The 27217-nt window shown below is 42.3% G+C and overlaps 1 protein-coding gene across 3 annotated transcripts; it reads right to left on the reverse strand.

Annotated features, from left to right (window-relative positions):
• Positions 1 to 77: 77 nt before the first annotated feature.
• Positions 78 to 23148, reverse strand: AKR1A1 (aldo-keto reductase family 1 member A1). 3 transcript variants are annotated; one of them, XM_005151090.3, is made up of 9 exons: positions 23036 to 23148; positions 20413 to 20508; positions 14192 to 14311; positions 12422 to 12573; positions 8363 to 8558; positions 7538 to 7737; positions 6469 to 6541; positions 5468 to 5554; positions 78 to 2056 (listed from the first exon to the last, which is right to left on the reverse strand). In XM_005151090.3, the coding sequence occupies exons 2-9, from the start codon at positions 20500 to 20502 to the stop codon at positions 1991 to 1993; spliced, it is 984 nt and encodes a 327-aa protein (XP_005151147.2). In that variant the 5' UTR covers positions 20503 to 20508; positions 23036 to 23148; the 3' UTR covers positions 78 to 1990. The 3 variants fall into 3 exon arrangements, with proteins under 3 accessions (XP_005151147.2, XP_033919809.1, XP_030906627.2); XM_034063918.1 differs by lacking the exon at positions 23036 to 23148 and adding an exon at positions 23002 to 23017; XM_031050767.2 differs by lacking the exon at positions 23036 to 23148 and adding an exon at positions 22618 to 22810.
• Positions 23149 to 27217: the final 4069 nt, after the last annotated feature.

The following is a 27217-nucleotide window of genomic DNA, read 5'->3' on the forward strand; positions in this document are numbered from 1 at the left end:
TTACTCTCATTAAGGGAAGTAACTGCAAAAAGTTAACTGGGGCCCTGACAGGAAACAGGGGGAAAACAGTCCCGAAGTCATACACTGAGTACAGTATTTATTGAAGATATGCAATTGGAAATACATGCAACAAAAGCCGCTTTCCTTGGCATGATGACTGCTGTTAACATCCTACACAGTGCCTGCAAAGGAAAATTGCTTCCCTACTGATGTGCAGGAAGAACTGTATTTAAAGTCACCCACGTTTGATTAGAATAATAAAACCCCAAACGGCAGGGATTTAATTTCCCTTAGAAGAAAACGTTCCAGGGTAGTAAAGAATGTTAATGGAGCTGTAATGGCTTTCTCCATTGAGGTAAATCCAGCAGGAATTAGGAAACACTCAACAAGGGAGTTCTTGGGCTTCTACATAAGGATTACAAAGAGTGATAAAACAGGTTTGTCACCGTTCAGCTGCACGCTGTGAGGCCCAGGGCAGGAAATACCTGAGGCAGCATTCTGCTTGAGATGAACATGTAGTTTACTATAGGGCTACTGTAGATGAGGTTATCAAAACGAAAAGAAGCTAATTCCTTTGATTTTTGAACTATCTGAATACAGAGGATTAGCTTTCTAATAAGTGCTCTTTATTTCACTTACAGTCAGTTAAACTTTCTTTATCCAGCAGCAAAGAAGTCTATGACTGTCTCTGATAGGCATCAACAGAGATAAGAGAGTGCCTCTGTTTTACATTTGAGAGGCCTTTAGAAACTGCATTGCTACCCTGCCTGCACCAAGGCACATGAGCACTAAGCCTATTTTACAGGTAGAGAAAACCCAAGTAAAGTGATAACTCTGCTAAGGCCACAGAAGGTATCACCTTCAGAGTACTGGTAGGTGCTATCATCTCACACCCTTTGTACCGATGGCTGGACAATTCCTTAAGAGACTGAACTGATGTTGGAGCTGGAGTTCCACTCCTGCTCTGCAGCGTATCCGCACTCAGTAAACTACTTCCCATCATGGAGTAACATGGAGACATGGCAAGTAGGAAAAGAGGCACAGAAAAGGCAAATGACTTGCTGGGTGTTGCAGGGGGCAGGACCAGCTCTCCCAAGCATCATCCCAGCAGCAGTCCAAGATGTGACATTAAAATGGAAGGGCCCCCCGACAGGTCTTTGTTCTTAAAATCTTGTGTCCTTCCAAAACTCAAACTGGGCATCTTTGGTAAAGAGACACTGGGAAACTACAGGAAAAGCAGGCTGGTTTTTTACAAGACTTGCAAAAACGGTCTGGATCCTTTTGTGACAGGATGATCAGAGCTATTGTCAGAGCCAAAACCTATCCATGTGAGAAGCAACACAGAAGCGTGCCCTAGAGGCCTGCACCACGGTGCACATTGATTCTCCTCAAATCTACAAGCAAATTACAATAAAAAGAAAAATGGGAGAATTCCAAGTCCCACAAGTACTCAAAGTGGATAAAAAGCACTGGGCATGGCTGGTTCATGGTTTACGGACATACTGCAGCCACAGCACATTCCATTTTATTCCCTGTGTAAAAAAAATTACTGATAAGGATATCAAAGTTGATGTCTAAGCAGTTGTGTAGACTTAAAATGCTTTAATTCCTTCACCTTCTTCTGGGTTTTGTTTCCCTGCTTTGGCAATAACTAAAGCCTTCAAAACAGTTTCACAGACAGTAACCCCAAAGTATTGCCCTAGCCTAATAATGATATGTTAGGAACTTGATTCAGACTCTCCCACTATTGATCTAATTCCCAAACGATTGATGCTTCCAGGAGCAAGTTTATGGTCACTGTATTAAACCCACAAACTTTGACAGGGAAGCTACAGTATCTCCAGAAAGGAGCTCAATTAGGAGCAATGTCAGTAAACCTACTCAGGAAGGAAGGTTCCATTTGGACAGAGGATTTTGATGAATTGTGGAAACAATTATTTTGTGGTAACATGCAGAGGAGCATGTTCCTTAACACCTTATTTTCTAGTAGTTAATAGGGGTCATTGAAGGGGTAATGGGGGTGTCCAGCATCTCTGGCCACGAGCTTGCCATCCACCTGTGGAACAAACAGACGCAAGTCAGAAGGACAGAAATTCATTCTTACTCTCAGTTTCAAGATCTGCATGATTTCAAGTTCTGGGATAGGATGATTCAAACACCTGGGAGTCTTTTCCAGCTTAAACAAGAGCTGGTTCCCTGCTCCCGAGTCCTCCTAGCACTCTGTGAAAGGAAAACTTAAAAATTCATTAAAAAAAGGAGAGAGATTTCTGTAGCCTGGAGCAAGTCTTTCAAGCTGCTGAGACCTGAAGAATTAGATTAAGAATAGTTAAAAGCCTTTTGCCATGTAGCTATTATTGAGTAACTGTTGTAACATGCAGACTTCAAAACACTTCATTGGAATTGGAGCCTTTTCCCCATGTTTCCATGATAGAGTTGCGTGACTGCCAATTTTACACATGGGTAAGATGAAACGCATTTGAATGACTTGTTCAGGGTCATACACCAAAGCATTAACAGTGTCACTGAACACCCTCATAGCACTTTTTGCTTAAGAACATTTCCATGGAAGATCAGCTTCTCCAGCTGTAAAATGGGAATACTGAAACCAGTATTCACATGTAATGAAACAGAAGCTCCAGCTGGCCCAAAAGCAGACGTGGTCATGCAGAAGTCTCAATTCCTACATCCCACACCTGAGCATTCAGATGCATGGACTTAATGCATCTGTATTTGCACTAAGTCCAAGGCAACATCCCCCAAGGAGCACAGGTAAGCCTTTGCTCCTCATCTGTAGTGTCTGGGGAAATTTATGTGCAGCACTGGGAGACACACACACCTCCCTGGGCGACAGACTAGCATCATTCAGCTAGAACTTAGATTAAGTCCACCCAGTAGCCTTCAGTATAAAGCCTGCATTTCAAGTCAGCTGGAATCCCTAATAATGAATGCAATGTCACAGAGACTACTGAAGTGTGAAATTAGTCACCTGGGGGCACTACAGAGCAGAAAATCAAGATGCTAAGGTTTGACTGATGCTCAGATTAATATAAAGCTGAAATGAAGCTGTCAACTGAAGGCAGTCTTTAAAACTGTGGACAAAAGTGTCACAGCATGCCAAGACAGCAGCTGCCAGAAGCAATGTTTCAGGTACCTGATTCCAGTCTAGCACAGGAATCCAAGAGAAGGCAGTGGGGTAAAAATCAGCAGTGAACACAGGGCAGGTCAGTGGTGCTATCAAAAATAGATCATTATGTGTACAACACCATCACTCCTCTTCCTGGCTTGCGAGTCATTCAGGTTTCACTTAAGTATATTCCCTGCCCAATTAAGTGTTTCCAGAAGTTTGGGATTTCAGGCTGGTGCAATGTGATTTCCAACCTCTATGTAGATAATGAATTGTTAAAAGTATAAAAAAACTTGAATTGCCTACATGCAATGTAATAGCTTCTTCTTAGGCTTTAGACAAGACAATGTGGAGAAGATCGGCACAACTGTAAGAACTTGTGGTTATGTATCAGTGAAGGAAAACAAGGAAAAGCTGTCTTGTTAGTTACAACAGAAGCTCTGATATCACTGCTGTATCACATGCTGAAATCCAGAAACTGACTCAGACAGGAGGTAGGCATAAAAGGTTAGACAGGAATTTTAATTCACAATTGATGAAAATTCTTTTCTTTGAGCCCAGAAGGGATGAGCAGGAGACAAAAAGTTCCATTAGAGATCCTACAGCTGCAGAGTCACCTTTTAATTCTCCTCATCGTGCTTCTTCCCATCTTGTTATCTGACAATATGGCAGCATCGTTAAGCCCAGCTGCATCATTCACGCTCTTTCTAGTTGGATGGGCTAGCACTTTGAACTCTTATTTCATCTCTCCTTTGTGAATCACTGTGATCTGATCAGGTCTCCCAGGTAACAAAAGCACATGACTCAGCCCGGGCTCATCCAAGGAGGCTACATCCTAATGTATTTTGCCATTTCATTAACAAAACATCTTTGTCTGCAGCATGAGTAGCAAAGCACTTGAAAGAAGCATCCTGTCAGCAGCAGGTGTGCTTGTCACTACTGCAGTCACACAGATCAGAGCTAAGCTTGTCGCTTGGTGTACAGACTCCTGAGCCATAAACACAAAGATAATTTTGGTTGCAGGGATGGAGGGGGTTATATTTACACACACATACTGAAGCAACATACAGTTAAGAGCACAGCCTTGAAGCTCTTGGAAGCTCCAGTATGACAAACAGTGAAAGCTGTAACCAGTATCTACCCTTGATATGAGACAGTTACTCACCACACTCATTTTTTCTAATTCAGATTAGTCACTGACATGCTCAAGTACTCAAACAAGCTCTGAGAAATCCTGGAGAAAAGCTTTCCCCAAAGAATTCCTATAGCCAGCAGCCACTGCCTGACTAACAAAGAATAATCTACAGGTAGACAAACTGCTTGCAGAGGCAAGGGGATGCTTGACAGCTTCCAAATCTGCAGAGACCTACTGTGTCTATGCGGTGTACTGTATGATAGAGAAGGGATAAATCACTTCAGACTCATTACAGCACAGTCTGGTGGTCAGTGACACACAAGGGAATGGCAACAGCCTTCTGTGGCATAATCAGGACAGTAAGAAATGAGGAATACTATGAAAAAGGAGACAATGTAGCATTGACTTGTGTTTGGGGTTGTTTTTTTTTTTTGCACTGAGGGGAAAGGAATAAGGTTAGTTCCTTTAACATAAAGGAAGACTGAAAAGACTTCAACACTTACAAGGCTTTGGTTTCTCTAAAACCAGACTGGCAACTGATAGCAGATGAGGTAGAAAGTTTCATGTGACAGAGTAAAACTACTGATGCTAAAAGATGCTGCAGAAGCTAATGGATTTGGACAGAAAAATAGAACAGCCTAAGCCAAGCTCCTTCCATTGGAGGAAGGTCATTAAACTAGATTTTGAAAGGGGGGACGGCCACTTTAGGGAAGTGGACAAATTACCTTCATATGACTCCTATGATGGGTATGGAGAACTAAAAGCACCCTCAGTCTTCACTGATCTTAGAGGCTTATGGTATAAAGTAGATGGGGACAGCTGGAACAAGGACTGCTTCTGAAGGAATGCCATGGACCTCAGCCTGTTTGTACCTGAGAACATATCAGCAAGAGTTGGGGGAGATTTGAAGACAGGACTCTGGCTTAAAGGCCCATGGACAGGTTCGTAATGAGAACTCCTTCAGTAGCCAAGATAGAGGAGGAAAGATTTCAAAAAGCTACCTTTTTTGTACCTAGCTTTGTGAAAAATTCTTTCATCTTAGATACCTTAAGAAGATAAAGTAAGTGCATCTTCTTCTTAACATACTTTTATGCATACTGCTTATGAGTAAGTAGTTCTGATGGGGACAGTACAAGAAAGAAAAATGCAAACCTCAAGCTGTGGCCACATGCACATAATGAAAACTACAAGAAACATGAGAAATTTACCGTGATCATTGGCACAATGTAACGCCAGTTTTTATTCAGGCTTCCAATGTGGCTCATCTCTTCTTCTGTGAGGCTGAAATCGAACACCTGAGAACAAAAGCCAGAGGCTTTATAACCATGGGTTACAATTAGTTTGTCTTACATTCATAAACATGATGTTGCCATTAAAACTCATTTTATAGCAAACACCAAACAGAGGCTTAAAGTCTGAGGTATTCATACACTTTCCAGCTCTAAGCCTACACTGATACTGCGTAGCACTCTTCCAAAAGGATAAAAAGCAGTTGGACTGTTCCAAGTTAGTCGTGCCAATTGAATCAATGTTCTGTTCCCACACAGCACTAAACCTCAGTTTACTGCAGAATTTACTGGAGTTTCTGGAGATTTCTAGCAGCTTACTACACGGCAAGATTTGTTTTAATGGGAGTAACAGTTATAGAAACAATTCCTAACAAGTGCGTAACCGGCCAATCTCTGTGATTAAGGGCTGAAAAAGAGATCACAGGAGGTGATTCAGAGACCTTCCTCAAGATTATCTGAAGTCAGAGTTTCCACATAATGTCTACAGTGAACTCTCCCTACTTCAGAGCAGAAGTGAACCACACTTACTCCTTCAGCATCATTAGCATGGCAGTTTGCTGCAGAAATAGTCCCCAGCCCCCACTTACAGGGTAGAGCCACTATTATTCATCAGCAAGAACCACTGAATGTGTTCAACAGATTTGTACCTCAGATAAATGTCAGTAAAGATTTCTACAGAGAAATCTTTACCTTCTGATAACAAGACTCTGCATGTGTACATGTGCACATGCTCACACACTTGCTTAAAACATATCAAGTTTGTTTTCCAAAAGTCTTTACCATCCTTCTCAAGTCTATGCATACATCGATGAACGAGTATAAACCAAGTGCCTCAACTTGTTGCTCTGCAAGTAGTAGGACAGGATATTACTCACATGAAAAGGGCATTGCTGAAGCTCCTTTCCTTCATTTATACTTACCTGGAGATTCTGCTGAATGCGAGCAGGAGTGACGCTCTTGGGAATGGCAACCACTTTACGCTGCACTTGCCATCTGTTAAGGGGAGGAGAGAGATTTTCTCTGTGTGCAGCCCAAACCCCACAATGTTTATTTTGGTTGAGTAACAACCTGTGTCAGCAGAGATGCCACTTATGTTTCTATGGGAAATAAAAATACCCAGAAGAGGGCTGGCATAGCACTGTATTCTATTAGGAGTACGAGTATATGCAAGCTCAAGCAAGACAATAGCCACTGAATTAATCAACAAGGGGAAGACATTCATGCCTTGAAAAAACAACCAAGTTTCAGGTGCTTTAAGGAGAAGCCCAAGAAACAGTCACAAAAACATACTTCAGCACTTTATGCAAGTTCTAACACAGCCACCAAGAAGCCAGAAGAAAACCCAGATCCCTCAAGTGCCTGTCTAGGGCTCAAGCACAAAATGCTGAACTTGTTCAGCTGGCAGGGTAACTTGCTACTGCCCAAGACTGTGCTAGTGAAATTAACAGATGCAAAGCCAGACAAACAAAACAAAAAGTGAGGCTAGAACCCAATTTTACTTTACAAGGTGCTGATCACATTCTGGATATCACTCAACCATCTTGTTTCCCAGTATCCAGTGGCTCTCCAGTGCCAAGAAGGAAGGCCCCTTCCTCAGCCCCTCTTCCTGAGAGCCTACCTGAATGCAGCAACAAGCACTCAAGGGCTTAGCAACTGGCCACATGCACATTCAGTAGGTGGCCCTCAATCATGGCTCACTGCTGCAGTTATCCTACTGCTATTTCACAGTGGAAATGGGTGAACTGTCCCAGGCACGCATCCAGGCCCTGAACAGACCCTTTTGATCTCGTCCATCCATGTGCCCTAAGGCAGAGCCAACTTTACCAACTCTGTACAACAAGCACCAAATAGGGTTTGCTTTTGGCACTCCCTGTGATTTTAACTCCTCACCAATGCAGAAGAACACACACTTTTAGATTCCTTCTAATGTGAGTGGTTTGCTTCATTTAAGGCCAGGTCCCAAACACCACCCTGACAGTTGTCCTGTACCTGAGCATGACCTGTGCAGGTGACTTGCTGTACTTCTCTGCCAGCTTTTTGATCCCAGGTTCTTCTAAAAGCACAGGCTCATCTGGGTGTTTCCACATGCGATCTGGAGAACCAAGGGGGCTGTAGGCAGTGACAACCAGTCCTCGCTTCTGGCAGTGAGCTATCAGCTCATTCTGAGCTAGGTAAGGATGGCATTCTACCTGTTAAAATGACCCACAATGAGTGTCTAGAGAATAGACAGCAACACAAAACTCTAAACAAATAAGAAGTCCGGGAAGTCAAGAGCACAGCAGAACCAAGCACATCACAGGAGGTCATTCCAGATTCTAAAAAACATTATAAGGATAAGGGTTAAGTTAAGTAAGGTATCCTTATGAGGATAATTTACTACCAGAATGAAAAAGCATCTGGTAGGCTACATTTACAGGAAAAAGAACAGATTACCTAAGTTTAGAGTGCTGGATTTTCCCTATGTACCAAACAGCATCCAACAAGCAAGGAAACTCTAGAAGCGATTCAAGTTACTCTCTCACAATGCTTCTTTCTTATAGCCTGAATTGTCTCTCACAGGGAAGACTGTTTCCACAGACCTGCTTAACTAAGCATATATAAATGACCACAGAATGTGGACATAAGTCTCCTCCCCAACAAACTGATCTTCCTGAAATGATAGGCTCTGTGTGCCTACTCCTGCAGAGCTGGCTATATTCTTCCCTGTACATAAGAAGCTTGAACACCTTGTGCTAAACACACAGCACTGGTTTGAAGATTCTTCACTTATAGACAAACAGAAAAGGTATTTGTCCCCTTCTTTATTTAACTTACCTGGAGCACAGCTGGTTTGACAGTAGCCACACTTAGTATATCATCAATCTGACGGCTGTTGAAGTTTGACAGCCCAATGGCTTTCACAAGACCTTTTTCTACCAGCTTCTCCATAGCCTTCCAGGTATCCTTGTAATCAGTGTAATCATAACGCATTGTGTTGTCAGGATTCTTCGGGAAGAGATTGTCCCCTCGTCTACAGTAGCAAAGGTAAAGTGTAAGTACATTCACCACGTTTATATTATAGTTCTTCAAAGAACTTATTCTTAAAAGCTTGCACATAGCTTAAAGGGTAGAGTACATACTAAGCATATTTTATTGTTCAATGCATGAATTATGCCAACCTTACCTATGAAAGATTATTTCACATACAGTCTTTCCTATGTCAACTTGTTATACAGTACTTTGACCTACTTACCTGTATAGGTACAGTGACTACACAGATAACTGATAAGCCACCGTATACACACAGCAGCTCTTTGTACACTTTGATCCTAGCAAAACAGCTAGATTTAGAGAGCACCAACTCAGAGGGTAGTTTTGGTTTCTCACCTTGAGAGGACTGATTCTTTATATTGTTTGGAGCTGCTACAAAAGGGAGCTTGGTTTAAGAGCTGTCTAGAAGAGATTATATTCAAAATACACTGGCCTTCCCACTCCCTCTGGACTCTATAGCAGTGTCAGTACTTGATACAAGCACAGATTCTCACAGAAGTCTTAACACATTCATGTTGCTTATAGGCTGGGTGTGCTCCCAGTTAGTCATACCAGCCCATTCAAAAAACACGATAAAGTAAAACACAAACCCCACACAATGAAGTTGAAGAAGTTGATTCTGCCGAGTGACAGTACCACACTGCCAAAGGGCTATGACTGGCCTCTGAGCAGTCCACACTCGGAGGGCTACACGTAATCCCACTGGCAGCATGCTTCTTATAACCAACACAGGACTCTGCTAGCTCAGATCTAAGAGGCTGCCTTACACTGCTCAGCTAAGCAGTGACACGGTTGACGTCATCTACCTGGACTTGTGCAAAGCGTTTGACACTGTCCCACAAGACATCCTTGTCTCTAAACTGGAGTGTCATCAATTTGATAGGTGGACCACTCAGTGGATAAAGAACTGGCTGGATGGTCGCACTCAAAGAGTTGTGGTCAACAGTTCAATGTCCGGTTGGAGACCAGTAACGAGTGGTGTCCCTCAGGGATCGGTGTTGGGACTGGTGTTGTTTAATATTTTTGTCGCTGACACAGACAATGGAATTGAGTGTGCCCTCAGCAAGTTTGCCGATGACACCAAGCTGTGTGCTTCTGTTGATACACTGGAGAGAAGGAATGCCATCCAGAGGGACCTTGACACACTTGTGAGGTGGGCTGATGCCAACCTCATGAAGTTTAACCATGGCAAGTGCAAGGTCCTACACCTGGGTCGGAGCAATCCCAGGCACAGCTACAGGTTGGGCAAAAAGGAAATTCATGGTAGTCCTGCGGAGAAGGACTTGGGGGTGTTGGTCAATGAGAAAATGAACATGAGCCAGCAGTGTGCACTCACAGCCCAGAAAGCCAACCGTATCCTGGGCTGCATCAAGAGGAGTGTGACCAGCAGGTCGAAGGAGGTGATCCTGCCCCTCTACTCTGCTCTCGTGAGACCTCACTTGGAGTATTGTGTGCAGTTCTGGTGTCCTCAACATAAAATGGACATGGTACTGTTAGAACAAGTCCAGAGGAGGCCACGAGGATGATCAGGGGACTGGAGCACCTCCTGTATGAAGACAGGCTGAGAAAGTTGGGGCTGTTCAGCCTGGAGAAGAGAAGGCTGCGTGGGGACTTCATAGCAGCCTTCCAGTATCTGAAGGGGGCCTACAGGGATGCTGGGGAGGGACTATTCATTAGGGACTGTAGTGATAGGACAAGGGGTAATGAGTTAAAACTTAAACAGCAGAGGTTTAGACTGGATATAAGGAAGAAATTCCTTACTGTGAGGGTGGTGAGGCACTGGAATGGGTTGCCCAGGGAGGTAGTGAATGCTCCACCCCTGGCAGTGTTCAAGACCAGGTTGGATGAAGCCTTGGGTGATACGGTTTAGTGTGAGGTGTCCCTGCCCATGGCAGGGGGGTTGGAACTGGATGATCTTAAGGTCCTTTCCAATCCTAACTATTCTATGATTCTATGATTCTAAATGAGAGCTGGGGACAAGGGGAGATGGTTCTTCTTCATATCATTGATAAATCTAGAACCAAAAATAACTCTGAAAGCCTTATGAGCTCCCAACTCAGAAAAGCAGCCTCATATGTCAACAGTAGGACACAAAGTCAGAGATTAAGTTTCAAGACCTGGAGGTGCTGTGATTTCCAGATGGAAGTCTATTTCTAATTAAATAACATTCATTTGCTCAGCTTCCCAGAGCAATAGGCATTACAGGTAACCACACATTGCAACAGTTGAGGCAGAGCTAATAGAAAACTGGAGAGTGAACAGTTTCCAATGAGAAAATATGAAACTGCTTTATTAGAATGGCAGCTTTGTCAACAGTTTCCACAGCAGCAAGATAATTTAAATATTATTAATACCTAAACATACATCAATATTTGTGTTACCTGTCATTATCAAAGCAGTATTTAATGTTGGGATGTGTTGGGTTTTTTTTTTTTTTCAATCAACTGGAAAACAAACCTGTTTCGTAACAGGGGAATTTTTAACAGTTCTTCCTCTAAGCCAGCTCTAGTTGGCCACACTTCCTCATTCTGTTAGGCTGAGGAATACATTTACACTTCAGCATCTTTCCTCTAACCATTAGTGTTGTATGCTTTGTAAAGTTCAGTTTGTATCACTAGAAGTGGTCAAAAAGTTCTCATATTTGCTGAACAGACAGAAGACCCTTAAACTGACAGGGGCTTGTCTCCATGCAAGCATCTGGTCAGGAGATTTATCCTCCTCCTTCCATTTTACTGATTGTAAGGGGAGGTGGGGAGGACCAACAACTGCTTCCACATCTGTAGGAAAATAAAGCAAGGAACTGTGCTTCTGATGGGGTTGTAGGGTAAGTGCATTTAGCACTTAAATGGAAGACTTCCTCATCTCTCATTTCTTCAAATCACAGAATTACTGCAATTAAGATGTCATAAGAAGTAATTTTCATTTCCTCATACAGATGTCACCATGACACTGCATGCTTGGCCACTCCAGTACAGTTAATAACTATTAGTGAAAAGTGTGGCCTTTCAAAATGCTTAATTCTCATTTCACAGATAAGTGAAGGAAAGGCACAAAGCAGTTTTGTTATTTCCTCAAGGTTACCCTGTAGGTCAATGGCAGAACTGCCACACTTCCCCAGTGCCTGGATGAAGGCACCAGGCTACCAGAACTTCCAATATATTTTAAACTCAGAGATTTCACCTGACAGCAAACCAAATTCTCAGCTAATACAAGATGGCAACCTTCTGTACAGAAACTTGGCACATACAGCTTTATTACTTTTTCCCAGTTAGGCTAGTTTCAGTTATCTACCTTTGTCACTCATGCCAAACTGTGAGAAGTTTAACGATCCTAAGTTCATCACCTAGCTGTTCTCACTAGTAAAACATATAAGTAATTGCTTACATATTTTAAATGAAGAGTTAATACTCAGTTTTGCAGCCTCATCATTGCTAAATAATAAGAGCAATCATCCCTTTACAATACTTCTGCACAAACCAAGAAGTTTTGTCTCCTCTACTGTGTACTTACAGACAAGCTACAAATCTGACCTAAACAAATCTAAAACCTACAATTCTAAACAAACTCCCACCAAACTGAAATTCAAAGAATTAAAACTGAACATCTGTTCCTGTGAACACATGGATCAAACATGAATCAGTGTATACGTTATGGGTAGAAAGTCGTGTCTATGTGACAGTCCATAGGACTATACAATTTAGCCACACTACAAAAAAGCATCTTGCAGGCAGTATACTCAGGAAGAAATCCACAGCTCACAAAGAAGGTCCTGAGGATATAACACCAGCCACTTATGTAAAACTGGGGCTTCTAAAATCTGTGCCCTTTCTACACAGAACTTACTCAAAGGCATGAGGCCAATGCATGAGGTACAGGTCCAAGTAATTCAGTTTCAAATCTTCAAGTGTTTTCCTTAGTGCCGGCTCTACGTCTTCTGGGTGGTGCTTGGTATTCCAGAGCTTTGATGTTACAAACAGGTCCTCCCTTTTAATAACCTTTAAGAAAGGGAGGGGAGCATAATTTACTGGAACAAGTTCAGGAAGAGAATTGCAGCAATTCCCCAACTACCTTTAAAACCAAAGAGAACAATTTCAGTTTTAATAAAAAGGTAACACATGGAACCCACAAATTAAACCTTTCAGAATACACTAGATAGAGCAAAGCAAGAGAAACACACACGCTGGCAAGCCCTAAAGTATACCAGATAGTTCACAAGTTATTGTAAGTTCTGAAATACAAAACAATGCTCTCCACACACACTTCCCAAACTTCCCAATTCAAGGCTAAAAGCCACTATTAAGTGTTGTATGGCCAAAGGGAAGGTTACTCTGTTTATTCCTATGTGAATTTTGTAATTTGTATCTAACAATTCACATTTTCTAGGCACAACCAGTTAACTTACTAGACTCGTCACATGTTATAAACCAGGAATGCTTCTCATGGGAAGGGCATGGGAAAATAAGAGAAGAAGCTTCCCCAAAGCTCTGCACTTCAGGTTCTAGGTTCTGGAAGAAACACACCAAGAACTGAGTGCCCTGAACCCCATATTGGAAGGGTAAGACACAGAAATTAAACAAATACAGAGTTCCTTAACCAGGAAGTATAAAATGCAACAGGGAGATCACATTTGGCAAGCTGAAGCACAGCATCAGAGGGCACTTCTCACTGTCTTGTGTGACCGAATTTCACTCAAGCCTATACTTTTTAGAAGATGGAATAATTAATTCCCCGTTTATCTCCTCCAACCATTGTTATTTCTGTTTCACATGTGGCTGTTGCTATCAAAGAGAAAGATGTTTTACAAATTCTAGTTTTAAGCTAATATGAATTGAGTAAGTCTCCTGTGCTAGTTACCATACTAGTAGGAAGGAATCCCTAGAGCAGGCTGAAAGCAGCCTCTCCTAAGCTAATCACACAACAAAGGGATTGCCCTAAAGCTAAGACAAGAACAGCACGAAAGCAGGAACATAAGAACTTTCCTTCCATGAGCTGGGAGGCTGTACAGGCAATCCTTCTGGCCCCCTGGCTAACAAGAGGGCAAGGGGATGAATTTAACATTCCACCTGAGGCCACCCATAGGAATGCCTGACACATTACCTTATATTTAGGCCATAGACTCTCACATGCAGGCCCTAGAGCCATCTTCAAATGCAATCACTCTTTAAAACAAAGTACATATTTACTTACTATTACTTTGTCCATAACCAAAAAGCCCCACAGTCACTAAATTTGCTATGGCTACTGACCATGCTATCCCAGAGCAGCAAAACAGTATAACTTTCATATAAATCACTGCAAATATTTTACATTATAGCTACTGATTCTTGGTACCTCTGACTTCTGAAGAGCCAAACTGGGATACTTTGAAAGGGGGGCAAAAGGGTGGGCAGGGAATTTTTGTTAAAAAGGCCATTTTTTTAGCTCCATGCAAATATTCCTGAAAATCCTTTCTCCTCCTGACAGCCAGGATGGGTATAAGAGGAGAGAAAGCCCTCTTTCATGCTTGCTCCTGATTAGTAACAAACATCTGGGATAGACCAGGAGGAAGAGCCCCAGATGTCACAGGTGTGAATGTTGATACAATACACAGTGTGGTGATTCTTGTGTTTTTACCTTGTTGGGCCCAAGGCACTCCTGGAAAGCCTCACCAATCTCTGTTTCATTGCTGTAAGCTGCTGCACAATCGATGTGGCGATAACCCACACTTAGGGCATATTTCACTGCTTCTTTTACCTGTAATCAGAAACAGATAATCCAATGTGATCACTGTAAATGGACACATCACTGGGGGGGAAGGAATCAAAAATTAGGGACTTAGTGACAAACACGCCCCAAAGTACATAAGGTCACGAGACTCAAAGAGTAGGATATGGTCCTCTGTGGCACAAGAGTGAAGAGCCAACTGCTAGCAGACAAGAGCAACAAGAATATAGGCCATGCACACAGGCCAAGCATGCAAGAACTCACCAGACAGAATAGGGATTAATTATTAATCAGATTTCTCATTTTCCTTAAATGTAAAATGAGCTTTAAGAAGCAGTTTTTAAATAAATGATGACATAGGAAGACAAAATTTCCTAAACTAATAGATGAGGATTCATCTATTAGTTATCTCCTATTATAAGATATCTCCTCTCTCCCAGTAAAGGAAGAGCCTGGTTTCTTAACTCCAGAATTGCCAGAATTCAGGGTTGGTTCAACTGCTCACACTTAAATCCCTAAGATAATGATATTTTATGGTGCATTTGTTCTTCAGGTCTCATTTGCACTGATTGCACAACAATGGAAGTCATTATACTGTTGTGTATTAATTCATGGCCTGCAGGGGATCTCCTGATGATGCTGAGAAGCAGTTTCCACATTGCTGACATAGGTGTTACCAACAGCAACGCTTCCCTTGCTACATATTATTACGTATAAGAAGAATGGCTGGGAACTAAGGTACCATACTTCCAATCTTTTTGCTTTTTAAAGCTCTAATGAAGCCCAAGCGCAAAACATCTTCACATGCAGACCTCAGGTATGAGGCAGGTCTAGAAACCAAAGAATGAAACAGAATAGCATCCTTTTGAGGACTTACAAGTAGCTTCTGAATAAAGATTTCTAATAATCAACTGCACAAGAACCAAGAATTCCTACAGATTCCACTTCGGGCATCATCTTCCATTAGGTTGATGAGCATTAAGTAAAATCTTAATGTTATTTCATTTGACTTCCAGGGGAAAGTAAGCACACACTCTTTTACATCTACTGATCCAAAGTGCTGCAGTAAGAGTACATCTTACCTGTACAGGGATTCCTATACATTGCTCTTCACTGACTTGTCTCTCAAGACTGTGAGATTATAAATTACCCTGTGTATACAGCTTGGTGCAATAGGGCCCCAACACATTTACAGAAATTACATCTCTGTCATCAAGAGATTAAAAAAACATGTTCACAAAGGCTAGAGAGAGACTGATTTCTTTCAGTTTAATCAAAGTAGCAGCATTTTCAATTTTAAAGCTAACAAAACTAGTAACAGCAATCAAAGACATGTACAGTCCTGCTTTCAGATGCTACAGAAAGACATGGGCGAATCGAATGGGAAAAAGACCTCTCTTCTACTGTTGGATTTCATTTGTTTTCTTGTCAAGAACATCAGTAAAGGCAGACACAGGATATTCTGACTGCATTCTTTGGCATTTTGAAAGGGGAAAAAAAAAAAATCAGACCAGTTTCCCTTAGTCAGGATCACAAAGCACTTCTGCTGCAGCAGTAAACTCTGCCTTTCTTCAGCAGGATGGTACTTACAGCCCTTGACAAAGACATTCCTAAGATCACTACACAATCACGGTAATTCTGAAATCACTTGAGACATACTAAAAGGCTTTTAAGACTTGATATCTACCCTTCAAAAAGCTGAGAGCTGTGGAGCTGAAGCAGAAAGGAAAACCAGCAGTGTTCTTTGTATTAGTACCTCATTTCTTCTATTGGATAATAGGAGGGCTTAATCCAAATAGGCACAAGAACCACTTGCAGAAAACAAGGGATAAAGCACTCCAAACATATCTCTGCAAAGCAATAAGCAGGAGGCTGCATTTCTGTATCAGCATGTTTTGATAAATTTCTAGCACTGAAAACTGGGACTGGTTATTTAAACAAAGTTTGGATTTGGGCTAAATCTGTATTTGTATAAACTACTTTCAGCCTGCTAAAACATTCCAATGTGAACGGAGAGCTCCACACAAAAGGCAAACAATCAAGAGAAAGCATGCAAAAAAGGCATTTCTTGAGGGGTGGGAACAACAGATAGATGTAAATTTAAGAACTTTAACAGAAAGTTCTGTAATTTTGAGATTATGTTCAGTCAGGGACATGCATTTCCTGGGAGACAGAGGGGAAAATGCCCAAAGACAACAGAAGCAGTTAGAGATTCACATGCCTCTGGATATTTGTGTTGTGAAGTAACAACAGCCAAAGGATCCTTCGAATTTTCCATTACTCCTTAGTTTAGCCTGTCAAAACTGCTATGGAAGGAACAACCACCAAGTTCATTTTCCAGTAGGCAAACTGAATCACACAGCTTAAGTGTGACTCACCAATGTAGCATCACAGAGCTACAGAAAGTAGGTCTGAAAGGATCTTGAGACATCACAGTCTATCCTCATGCCCCAGAGCGGGGCCAGCTAAGTCTAAACCACTCCTACATGCATTTGTCATAAGCCTTCTTGTAAATGACAGGCAGTCTATTCTTAATGATAAGGTATCTTTTTTCAAGGCCAGGTTGGATGGAGTCTTCAGTGACATGGTTTAGTGTGAGGTGTCCCTGCCCATGGCAGGGGGGTTGGAACTGGATGATCTTAAGGTGCTTTCCAACCCTAACTGCTCTATGATTCTATGATCTTTATGTTCAAAGCCTTTCAAGTGTCTAACCAAGAGCCATATGGTATTCCTTACAGACATGAAATCCACAGCTTCCTCTTTGTGAGGGCTTTTTGTGCCTTCTGAAAGGGCCAGCATGCATCTCTCAAACCTCTCTGCACCATGTAACTGTAGGTGGTTCCATCTCTCATCACAATTCACCTCTCCCAAACCTTGCATCACTGTTGCTGCTGCCTCATCAGCTGCTTCATGCTTTTCTTGAAGCAGTTCGCCCCAAAACAGACACTGTTGCAGCTGAAGTCTTACTCTCCTTCATAGTATAGCAAAGCCCTGGGAATTACACTCCCATTTATAGAGACAAGGGACTTGGTCTTTCTATCCACCCTCTTTTGGTTCTGAAGATGAAAATACACAGTATTGCTAACTATGAGTGGCAGATTCAGAAAGTCTGTTAAGTCCCAATCCATTATACTATCCATGCCTAGAATTCCAGTTCTTCAGTGTGCCCATCACAAGGTGAAAAATTAACAAGCCAACTTCGTGCTTCCAAGCAGCATAGAGTTTAAGTGACTAGGAAGCCTCTTCTGCACAGCCTCAACCCATTACAAAGAGGCCTTCCCTCTCACAGTCCCAGTCAACAATACTTGGAAAGAAAAGGCTGAGTCTCCCATGCTTCCTGCAAAGCTGCCACATTTTAGCAGTCCCAACTGCTGACAGGAAACAGGAAAAAAGGAACAGATCATGGGTCCACATCATATTCAGATGCAATGACCAGTAAGTGTTGCTAAATCACAGTTTATCCATACTGCACTAAAATTTGCTGAAAAAAGAACTCAGAGCACCACATAAGTAATGCTAACTTCAGAGCTGATGTTCCATAAAATACTTTTGCCTCCAATCCTTCATATGTTGAATTTAAGTCCCTCTCAATACTTACCAGCAGCAGTGAATTTTTGTGCATGTAACTAGGATTCTCTAACAAACTCCCAAGAACTAAACAGCCTCCTCCATAGTTGCAATCCCGTCACAAAATACCCAGTCTGACTGGTTTGCTGAGCCACACATTTCCTCTCCAGCTTTCCTGACGTTTCACACAGAAATACAGCTTCTCAAAGCCCAGCGTCTCTTTCCCCCACACAACCAGCCCCAGCCACAGCAGGTTAAGCTGTTCATCAGATGGGGAATCAGTCTTCCAGATTGAAAGCATGGCCCACTTGAGAGAACAAAGCATTAAAGGATTACAGATAATCAAGCCCTGATATTAAAACAAAACATGCTACTGATATTCTTCATGCTCCTGTCTGAATGGACTTCTCTTTCAACTCATTCATGCTGCCACTTCACAAGCTTCTGTACTGTGTTCCCTTCCCATTCAATAACCCTTCAACATGTCCCTATGGTAACACATAAAACAAATTTCCCTTCCAGCATTTGCTCATGTAATACAGAAAACAGCTTATCCTACAGTCTTCCAATGTAGATTAGCTTCATTTACTCTCCATATTCTTATTATCTAGAAAACTAGGGCTGCAACAACATCTTTGTACTGGATTAAGATCTAGCTACAAGGTTAAAGCTTGTTTAGTACCAGGAATTACTCAAGAGAGTAAAGTCGAGACTGAAAAGCAGCTTGACACAGAAAACAATTACCACCTGCAAAATATTTACCTGAAATAATTTAAAGGCCATCCATTTCCACTCCTGCTTCTAATGCAGCCCTTGCACAAAAAGATTTTCATAAATAGCCTCTACTTGTGAAACAGATTAAATACAGTCAATACGCATTCTGCTTCTCTAGGCTTTTGTCTTAGTCTTAAATTTGTAATTACGATTATTCTCCCTGAACTGCATCATGTTCTTTTAAGGGTAAATCATATGCTTCCAGGTTTTCAAGAGTTATAAACAGGAGTTTATTTATTCCAGATGAATAGCAGCGGCTCCTGAAATTCCATTTTCACTGTGGTTTCCAGATTTTGCCTTCAATACATTCTAGGAATGTCTTTGAAGATAGTAGATGTTCCAAAGAAGCGGTTCCCAGTGGCTTCTTCGGGGCTCCAGAGAAGATGGCTGGGTTCAGCTGCTGAAGCACTACTTACTATGGCAAAATCCATCTGGATTCAGTTTAAATTATCCCTGGTTCTTTTATAAGGCCACACTTTCCTCAGAACAGTTAGTGCACAAAACAATGCATTCAGATTTTGTTTGTTTTGTTTCAGGCTTTGTTTTTAGACAACGCACATTTAACTGCCTTGAGGGCACAGAAATTCATCCTTTCAGTTGCTGCATGTCAATAAACTTGATTTGGCTGTCAGCTGATGTTTTAAGTGACAGAGCTGAACATTCATTGTTCAGCTCTCCTGCTCATTTAAGAGATTGACTGAGCTCTCACACCAACTTAGTTTCCACATTAGCAGGGCTTCTGTTCCCAATAGTTCACTGTCCACTTGTTTGAACAGGGAGACAAACAATAAAATGGCTCTGTAAAGATTTGATTTTTACAGCTTCTTTCCCCACATTTTCCTCCAGGTGGTATGAGAGAATAGCTCAACAACTTGAGAAGCCTTCTAAATTTCCCTTTCAGTCACAAACACAATGTCATTCAATACACTCCAAAAAACATCATGAAGCTAATACAAAACCATGCAGCATTTACCGTGCAGACGTGCAAAGGTACACATAATCCAGAAGACATTATAGACAACAATACCAGCTAAGAATTCCACCAAGCAAAGCACGTTGCCTTTCACAGCAAGTGTGTGCAACCTGAAGAGAAACCCCAAGAATTTACCTTTCAACTAAATGAAACGAAGAGGAAAAGACAGTCAAGGAGAAGAATTAAAACAGGAAGCACAGACCATAGCATGCAATCATTCCCACAGACAGTTTGTAGTAACACACAGAATGGTTTCCCAGCACGGTGTTTGCCAATTCACTGCAATAGAAGCAGAATGAATGTCTAACGACACACTAGTCATCTGAGTCTAAAAGCAGGATGACCCAAGCAAATTCTGTTTTTCTGCTAAACACAGGCTGACCACTGGAGCAGGACTTATTACAGAACCAACTGGAGTTCATGCCTCCCAAAATAATGCTTTCAGCTCAGTCATCAGCCCAAGCCAGAGGAATGCCTGGTCAAACTGCCAGCCTGAGGATGTGCCAGTGGAAGTCCATATTATAGCTACATATTATAGCTACAGCACTGTTCCTGTCTCACCTCACTCATTGGTCTCTTTCTGGATTCATCTCCCAAAGCAGCATTGCCTGAGGCCTACATTAACAGTTCTTAAAGGATCTTCTGCTGCTGCTGCTTTTGTGCCTTAAGTCATGCAAATACATACACCCCATTGACTTCAGTGTGCCTAAAACTAAAACAAGCAAAGGATACAGGCATTAAATCTGAGATATTCAAAGAAGGTGCACAAGCCACAAATACTAGTTGAGAGCACAGTATTGCATTGTTCTTCGCTTACTTGGCCGCGTTCACTTTTCCAAGTTCCCAGTCCTATGAGAGGCATCTTCTGCCCAGTGTGGAGTGCAACGAAGTCGCATGCTGCAGACATTTTTGCCTGAAGAAGAACAAGCAAATTCAATAAATTGCAACAATTTACCTTTTCTATGTAAAAAAATAGAGGTCCAATATAAAAAATAGATGCTAGAACAAAGATGAAGTAGGTTCTTTACAGTTTTTACCAGTATAAAGGAGATTAACAGTTACTCTGGAGGGACTAGAAAAGGAGCCCTTGAGCCTAGACTTCTCTCTCATGCTTCGAACTGTGATATCCAAGCATCTTCCCTGTGAAATTCAATAGAACAGAAGTCTAGCAGGATATTCCACTCCCTGTTGCTGGCTTTACAGCTACCACAAACAGCAATCTAGTAAGAGTGTCAAAGCTTTTTATCAAAAAGGAAGCTTTCACAGTGTGTCCCAATATCCATACAATCTATGTTTCTGCTCAAACTGCTAAAATGAAACCACATTCAGGATGAGCTCCAAAGCTGGCTAGCTGATTTCAGCAGAAACTGAGGAAGTTACTTCCCAACTTCAGCTGTGTGCAAACTTGTCATGTTATTTGTTTAAAAACAACAACACAACCTAACCAACTGACAACCCAGGAGTGAAAGCATGCTATGTTGGCTGAATAACTGACTATGTAGGAGGAATGGATATTTTCAAAGCAGAGCATTCACACAGCATACCATCCCAAAATGGCTCTGCCTTCTCCATGTTGTTAAAATCTTCATCAGCCGATGGACATGTTCACACAAAGTTTATATTTTCAATTTCTTGCTTAGCTTCTCAAGCCATATTTCTGTACATTTACAGCAGACATCAAACACCACACTTGGTTTACAGAGACACCTAACAAAGTAGTTGGAGTGATCCTGACCTGAAGGCCATTGTACACCAAGGAGCTGGTGATCCAGGTAACAGTTAACCCAAGCAGGTCCAGGCTTTCCTTGTGCTGTGATTCACATGCAGCCTGGCCTTCAAGCCTGTGTTCTGGGATAAGCTTAGCAGCTGTAACAGATGAGTCTGCAGGCAGCTTGGTACCTGTCCTTGTACATGTACATGTCCTTACCTTCATCTAAAAAGGCAGGACATACTCATGCAAGCATCATTTGTTTGACAGAAGAAACAATTAATGGAATTGTTTTCCTGTAAGAGAATCCCTAATAGCTCAAGTGACCAAAACAGGGTAACCCCCTCTACAGACAGGGCCTGTAGAGCACATTGTGCATGAATCAGAGACCTGTTCAATGATGTGTAACTTGGAGCTCCCAGCTCCTGAAGGGACGTAAGATTATCAACTCTATCCTCTTTCTTTACAGGTTTAGCTCTAACAAAGAGCATCTGATATGATACTTTAGAGAGTCTGAGTGACTTTCTTATCAGAATTGCAATGGACCAGCACCTCCTGGTGCAAAACGGCAGTTAAAGACAAAACCAACTGCTCTGGATTTGCATTGAGATGCATTAAGTCCAGATATGGGTGCTGAAGGCAATCAGCACCTGATGAAAGAAACTTTGAGTATACATCTAATTTCTGGAACCTTTTGGAGGTACGTGAAGGTAAAATGACAATGCCAACAGCATTCCCTTCTATCCTGAGTTTCATAGCCATTCTGTAGCCAGCAAACAGGTGCTTTTTACCTGAATTTAGCTGCTTTAAGGTACCTGCTTACATCATACAACTGTAGACTTGAGGCTTTTTGTTTCACACTGGCTTTTTGTTCACACTGGCCTATAACACAGATAAGATAGAACTATATGCTTCACACAACCATGTTACACAATCATCTTAAATGCAACAGTTTGCCCAGAAGACAAGGTACACATGTTTAATCAATAACTAGCATCAGCACATTTTCCAAGACCCATCCTGCTTCATTTAACACTGTTGTATATTAACATTGCAGAGAGAGAACTACAGCCCCTGGAAGAATGGAAACAGGCCAGAATTAGAGACATGGAAGACAAATACACTAATTAATACTTTCCACTCAGATTCTTCCCCTAACAAAGGGATGCAAGAGAACCACAATATCTGCCAGCCATCATTATGTGGCTCATTAAAAAGGGGGAAGCCTCTTTGCAGAAAGGCAAAGACAAAAGCAAACACAAAGCAAACCAATTCCAGACAAGTAAGATGTGGTTTTGGCTTTACAATACCCACCTATTGCCGTATTCACATCAAAGAGTTAAAGCTCATAATAATTCAAAGGCAGCATAAGCAGTCCAGCTAGGAGGATGCACTAATACTTCGAGAAGTGTAAAGTACACCTGCACATCAGCCCCTAGTTACAATTCACTTTTAATCCTGTTTAACCCTTTAAACTCAAGGAGCTTTCCAACAGTTAAAAGCATATGAATATGTATTCAATTAACATGCAAAAATATGCAAATAGCTGAAAATACGGAACTCTCTGCTACTGAATCGCTCTTGCCGCCAAACGCTGCTCACCGCGGCAGCGCGCCCACCACCCCCTTATCGTGGCGCCCAGCCCCACGTCGGGGGGGCGATAAGATCCCACCAGCGCCCCACCGCTACCGCACTCACCACCCGCCGCCGAGCATCCCCAACCCACCCTTACCGCTTACACCGCTGCCGCCTGGCGCGCCGCTTGCGCTTCCGCTTCCGGCCGGGAGGTGCCAGCGGAGCGGAGCCATCCCGTAGGGTCAGCCCTTCCCAGAGGGAAGAAGATAATCCAGCAATGTGGGGACGGGAAGGGCTGGCCTCTTTGCCGCCCGTCCTCTTTGCCGCCCGTCCTGTGGCGAGGGGTTCGCTGTCTGCACCCCCGGCGCGGCCCCCTCCCGGGTCATCCTTCGGGTTTGCTCTGTTTATCCTTCTTTTCCTGGCGGTGCGGTTCCCATCGGGATCTTCAGACAGTCCCCAGTCACAGCCGAGAGGGATAAATCATGGGTTCATCCATCCACCACATGGAGGGAAGTGCAAATACAAACCTAAGGGCTAAAGGTCGAGTGCATGAATTCACATACAAGTCTCCTTGCCTTGGCCTCAAAAAGATGATTTTACTGGTGAAAGACAGAATTTCCCCCGAGTTATTTGCAGCCCTAAATAACAAGAACGCAGGTGAAGTGCAAGGCCACTCACACTCGTTTTGCTTCAGCTTTTGTGCTGAAAGGTGCACAAAGAGAAAGAAGTGGCACTTCCTGAGAGGCCTGAGGCTCCTGCTGCAGGTACTCCCGGGTGCAGGAGACTGAAAGGAGGATTAAAGCCAACTGAGTTCAGCACAGTTTTGCTTCCGGGTATGTACAGCCTTCCTACTGTAGTCACAGATGCAGCCTTCAACTGGAGCAGTCTGTGGCCTGCAACTGAGAGGCGACTGCACACCTAATCTTAAACATAACAAAAACACCCCAAAACAACCCAAACCAAACAGTTTTGACTTTTACTCCAGTCTACCATTTTTGTAAGTAACTTACAGGCATTCAGAATTTGAAAACAGTACGATTAGATGAGAAATAAGGCAATAAAAATACCCAACAGGGCTTTGAAGAGGCTGTTACTTATTTCCAGAAAGATAATTCTGCTGCAGATGCTTTGCTGTTCTGACTCGACCTGCTCAGGAGGCTTAAAGGCACAAAGGTTAATGAATCCCTTGGGCATGCATGTGACCAGCTTTTTCTGTTGTACAGCCTATTTTGAGCAAATACAGGAAAGTGGAAGGAGAGTGCAAGACAAGATGACAAAGAAACATAACAGGAAATAGAAAATTAAGAAGAGGAAAGAAGAAAGGAGGAGGAATTGCTGCTGGATTTGATTTATCTCTATGGAGATCCTGTGAAGCACAAATCCATTTGAAAATCCATAGTCTTAATGCAACAGAAGATGCTATGACGATCATGTGGAAACATTAATAAACCTCAGCCTTCAATAATGTAGTGGGGAGTACAAGAGAAAATGTAAGAAAGACTGTAACATTTTGCCATCAAAAGACAGTGATTATTCAAACATACAGTAATAAAGTTAATTTAAATAAAAAAAGGATATGCAGAGAAGGAAGATGTAAAACATCTTGACCTAGAAACAGTTTTCGCTTGAGCAAAACAAGGAAAGCAAACACATGCATTGCATATTTAATAATATGCAATTGTTTTGATCAAAACTATTGTGCACCAGCTGCTTGTGCATAAATGTCCCACAGCTTGGGAACATGTGAGCTTTGAGTTTTCAGGTGACTTTTTGCATATATTATAATGTCCCATGTGGCCAGGCTTTTACACTTCCTGTACCCCTGATGTGTATACAGGAGGTTCAGCATGTTCTGGATTCAGCGGACATTCTGCACAGGCAGTGATGAGCTCTACAGAACATGTGTGATGATGTCCTAATGTGCTGCTTTAGAGGGCATGCATGGATCATCTCCACTGTTGCACTAACATGGATATGCTCAAGTGGTATGCCCAGAGTTGCCCAAACTCAGATGACACTGCTGTTCTAAGTTCATCTTACTCTAGAAGTCCTGGATACACTTGCATGAAATCCCCAAATTCTCTTCTGACAAAATGCATGGAAACCTAAATGTGTGGTAGTGTTCTCATATAGGACCTATTTCTTTGCCTTTATTTTTACACATGGTGGGGGGTTTGTTTTTCACATCAGGAACCCATTCCCAATGTACATGGGAGATACAAAATCATCCATGCAAAACCTGGCATGGTTACCAAGTTAGAAATCTTTGGGTAGTTTCAGTGCTCTGGCACTTCAGGGCCAGCCAGCTCCTCATGTTAATACATAAATCATTTACTGTGGCCATATCTGTATGGATGCAAAGAGGCCTGCACTTGGGCTGCTGATGCTCCACACTAACCAGGTACAAGCTGATCCTGTCTGGCAGCTGTTTTAGCAGAATACTAGAGCATGGTTAAGCCACTGTGTGAAGAGCAGTGTAGAGAAGCATGGGGGAATTCTGTCCTTCCAGCACCTGCTTGGGCAAACATGTTATGTTTCTCTTGGAGAAGTCTGGTTTTGGTTTGGGTGGGGTTTTTTTTCAATCTAGGTAGTATCTTGCATCTAAAGATTGAAAGAGGCTACAAAACACATCTGCTCATGAACAAGGAGTGGCAAGTTATCACTCCAAAACCTACAGAAACTGATGCTTGGAAAGACTAGCTCAGAAACTAATCAAAAATAATGAAGCCATGGACATATGAATGGAAATACAATCCTTAAGGAGCAAACCTGGAACAAGCTGCATTGTGGCACCTATGTGAAATGAGTGTATTATGCATCTGAAAATATGAGAAGTAAGCACAAGCATTAAGGGAGTCTGAAACCATGAGAAAGTAATTATTGCTTTGTCCATTGGTAAACCTGCCAGAGATGCCGTAAGCCTACATTGTTCTAGTGGTTGACAGGTTCATTGACAAGCCTGGATTAATAGGTAGGTATATACATGTCTCACTTTATAGATGCTGATTGACATCACAGCATTGATGTTAAGAAAGTAAGACTAAGCATACTATAGCAACAGAAACAGTAGCAGATAAATTATTTGCATTAAGGGGAGTGCAGACTTTTTTTCCTAAGTACATATATGCATGTTATTTGCTTTTATTATTGAAGGACTAATTTCACCTGGAACTGAAACCAGTCGTCTCTAGGGTGAATCACCATATGGGTATGGTCACCCAGTGACACTACACAGCAGTGCAGATTACAAACATTTAAAGTTTGTTAATCCTTTATGGTTTTCCCCACATTAGCATTTATAATCAGGTTTTAACACTTAGAAGAAACACAACTGTAAACTGCAAAACAGATGAGTAAAAATCAGCTGGCAAACACCTTATCACTTTTGACTTAAGCAAGCAGTTTGTCATGGATATGTCCTTAATGGCCTTTAGTATCCATTGTCTAATAAAACTTTTATATTTAAATTCAGGGTTTGGTCCCCAAAAAGCACCACACTGCTTCAGTTCAGACTTGGATCCAAACACAATTCAGATTCACAGACGCCAAGTACTTACACCAAGTAAGGATTCACAGATGCCAAGTGTTCCCCAGAGTCACTTCACTCTGGGAATGATGCAGAACTCCCTGAAGTAACTGTAGCTGTGTCTAAGAGCTTCCATCCTACTCCCCAAAGCACAGAGGTTAAACTTTGATTTCTTATTTAAGTTTTAAGCTTTTTCCTGACTTGCACGACTTGGATCAGTCTTCCCATTGAAGGAGATCAATGAAAGCTTAGGAATCAAGTTTCAGGTTGAGGAGGAACTTGGTAATGCAGAATGAGAGGATAAAGATTTGACCCCTCACTCTGTGTAACACTGGGAACGCCTATTGCTTTGTAAGAGGAAGTCTGGCTTTACTGAAATCACTACCAGGTCCAGTCCATCCCAATGACATGCCAGCCATCTCTTACTCTCCCTCAAAATTCTGCCTACCCTTCGCCTCTTTGATGACTTTTAATATTTATAGCTTGGACCTATTAAGACATTAATAAAGCAGTTTCTTCTTGCAATAAGCCGCCTGAATCATCTTCCCGTTATTTGTTTACAACCATTACATTGCCCATTTCCACGGCACCTCCCAGGGCACCATCCACCGCATTATCTCCATTTATTCGAGTTCCTCTGCTGCTCTCCAACAGCCCGCGGCAGTGTCTCCGCTCAGATAAGGGGCACCAAACCCGCTATCGACCCCCCCTCGGGAGACCAGCACAAACCTGCCGAGTCATGCTGCCCTTGCAGGCGGGCTGGGAGAGCCTCTCCTCGCGAGATCGGGGCGGGTATAAAGCGGGCGGCACGGG

This window comes from Melopsittacus undulatus, chromosome 6 (genome assembly GCF_012275295.1).
Source record: "Melopsittacus undulatus isolate bMelUnd1 chromosome 6, bMelUnd1.mat.Z, whole genome shotgun sequence".
NCBI lineage: Eukaryota > Metazoa > Chordata > Aves > Psittaciformes > Psittaculidae > Melopsittacus > Melopsittacus undulatus.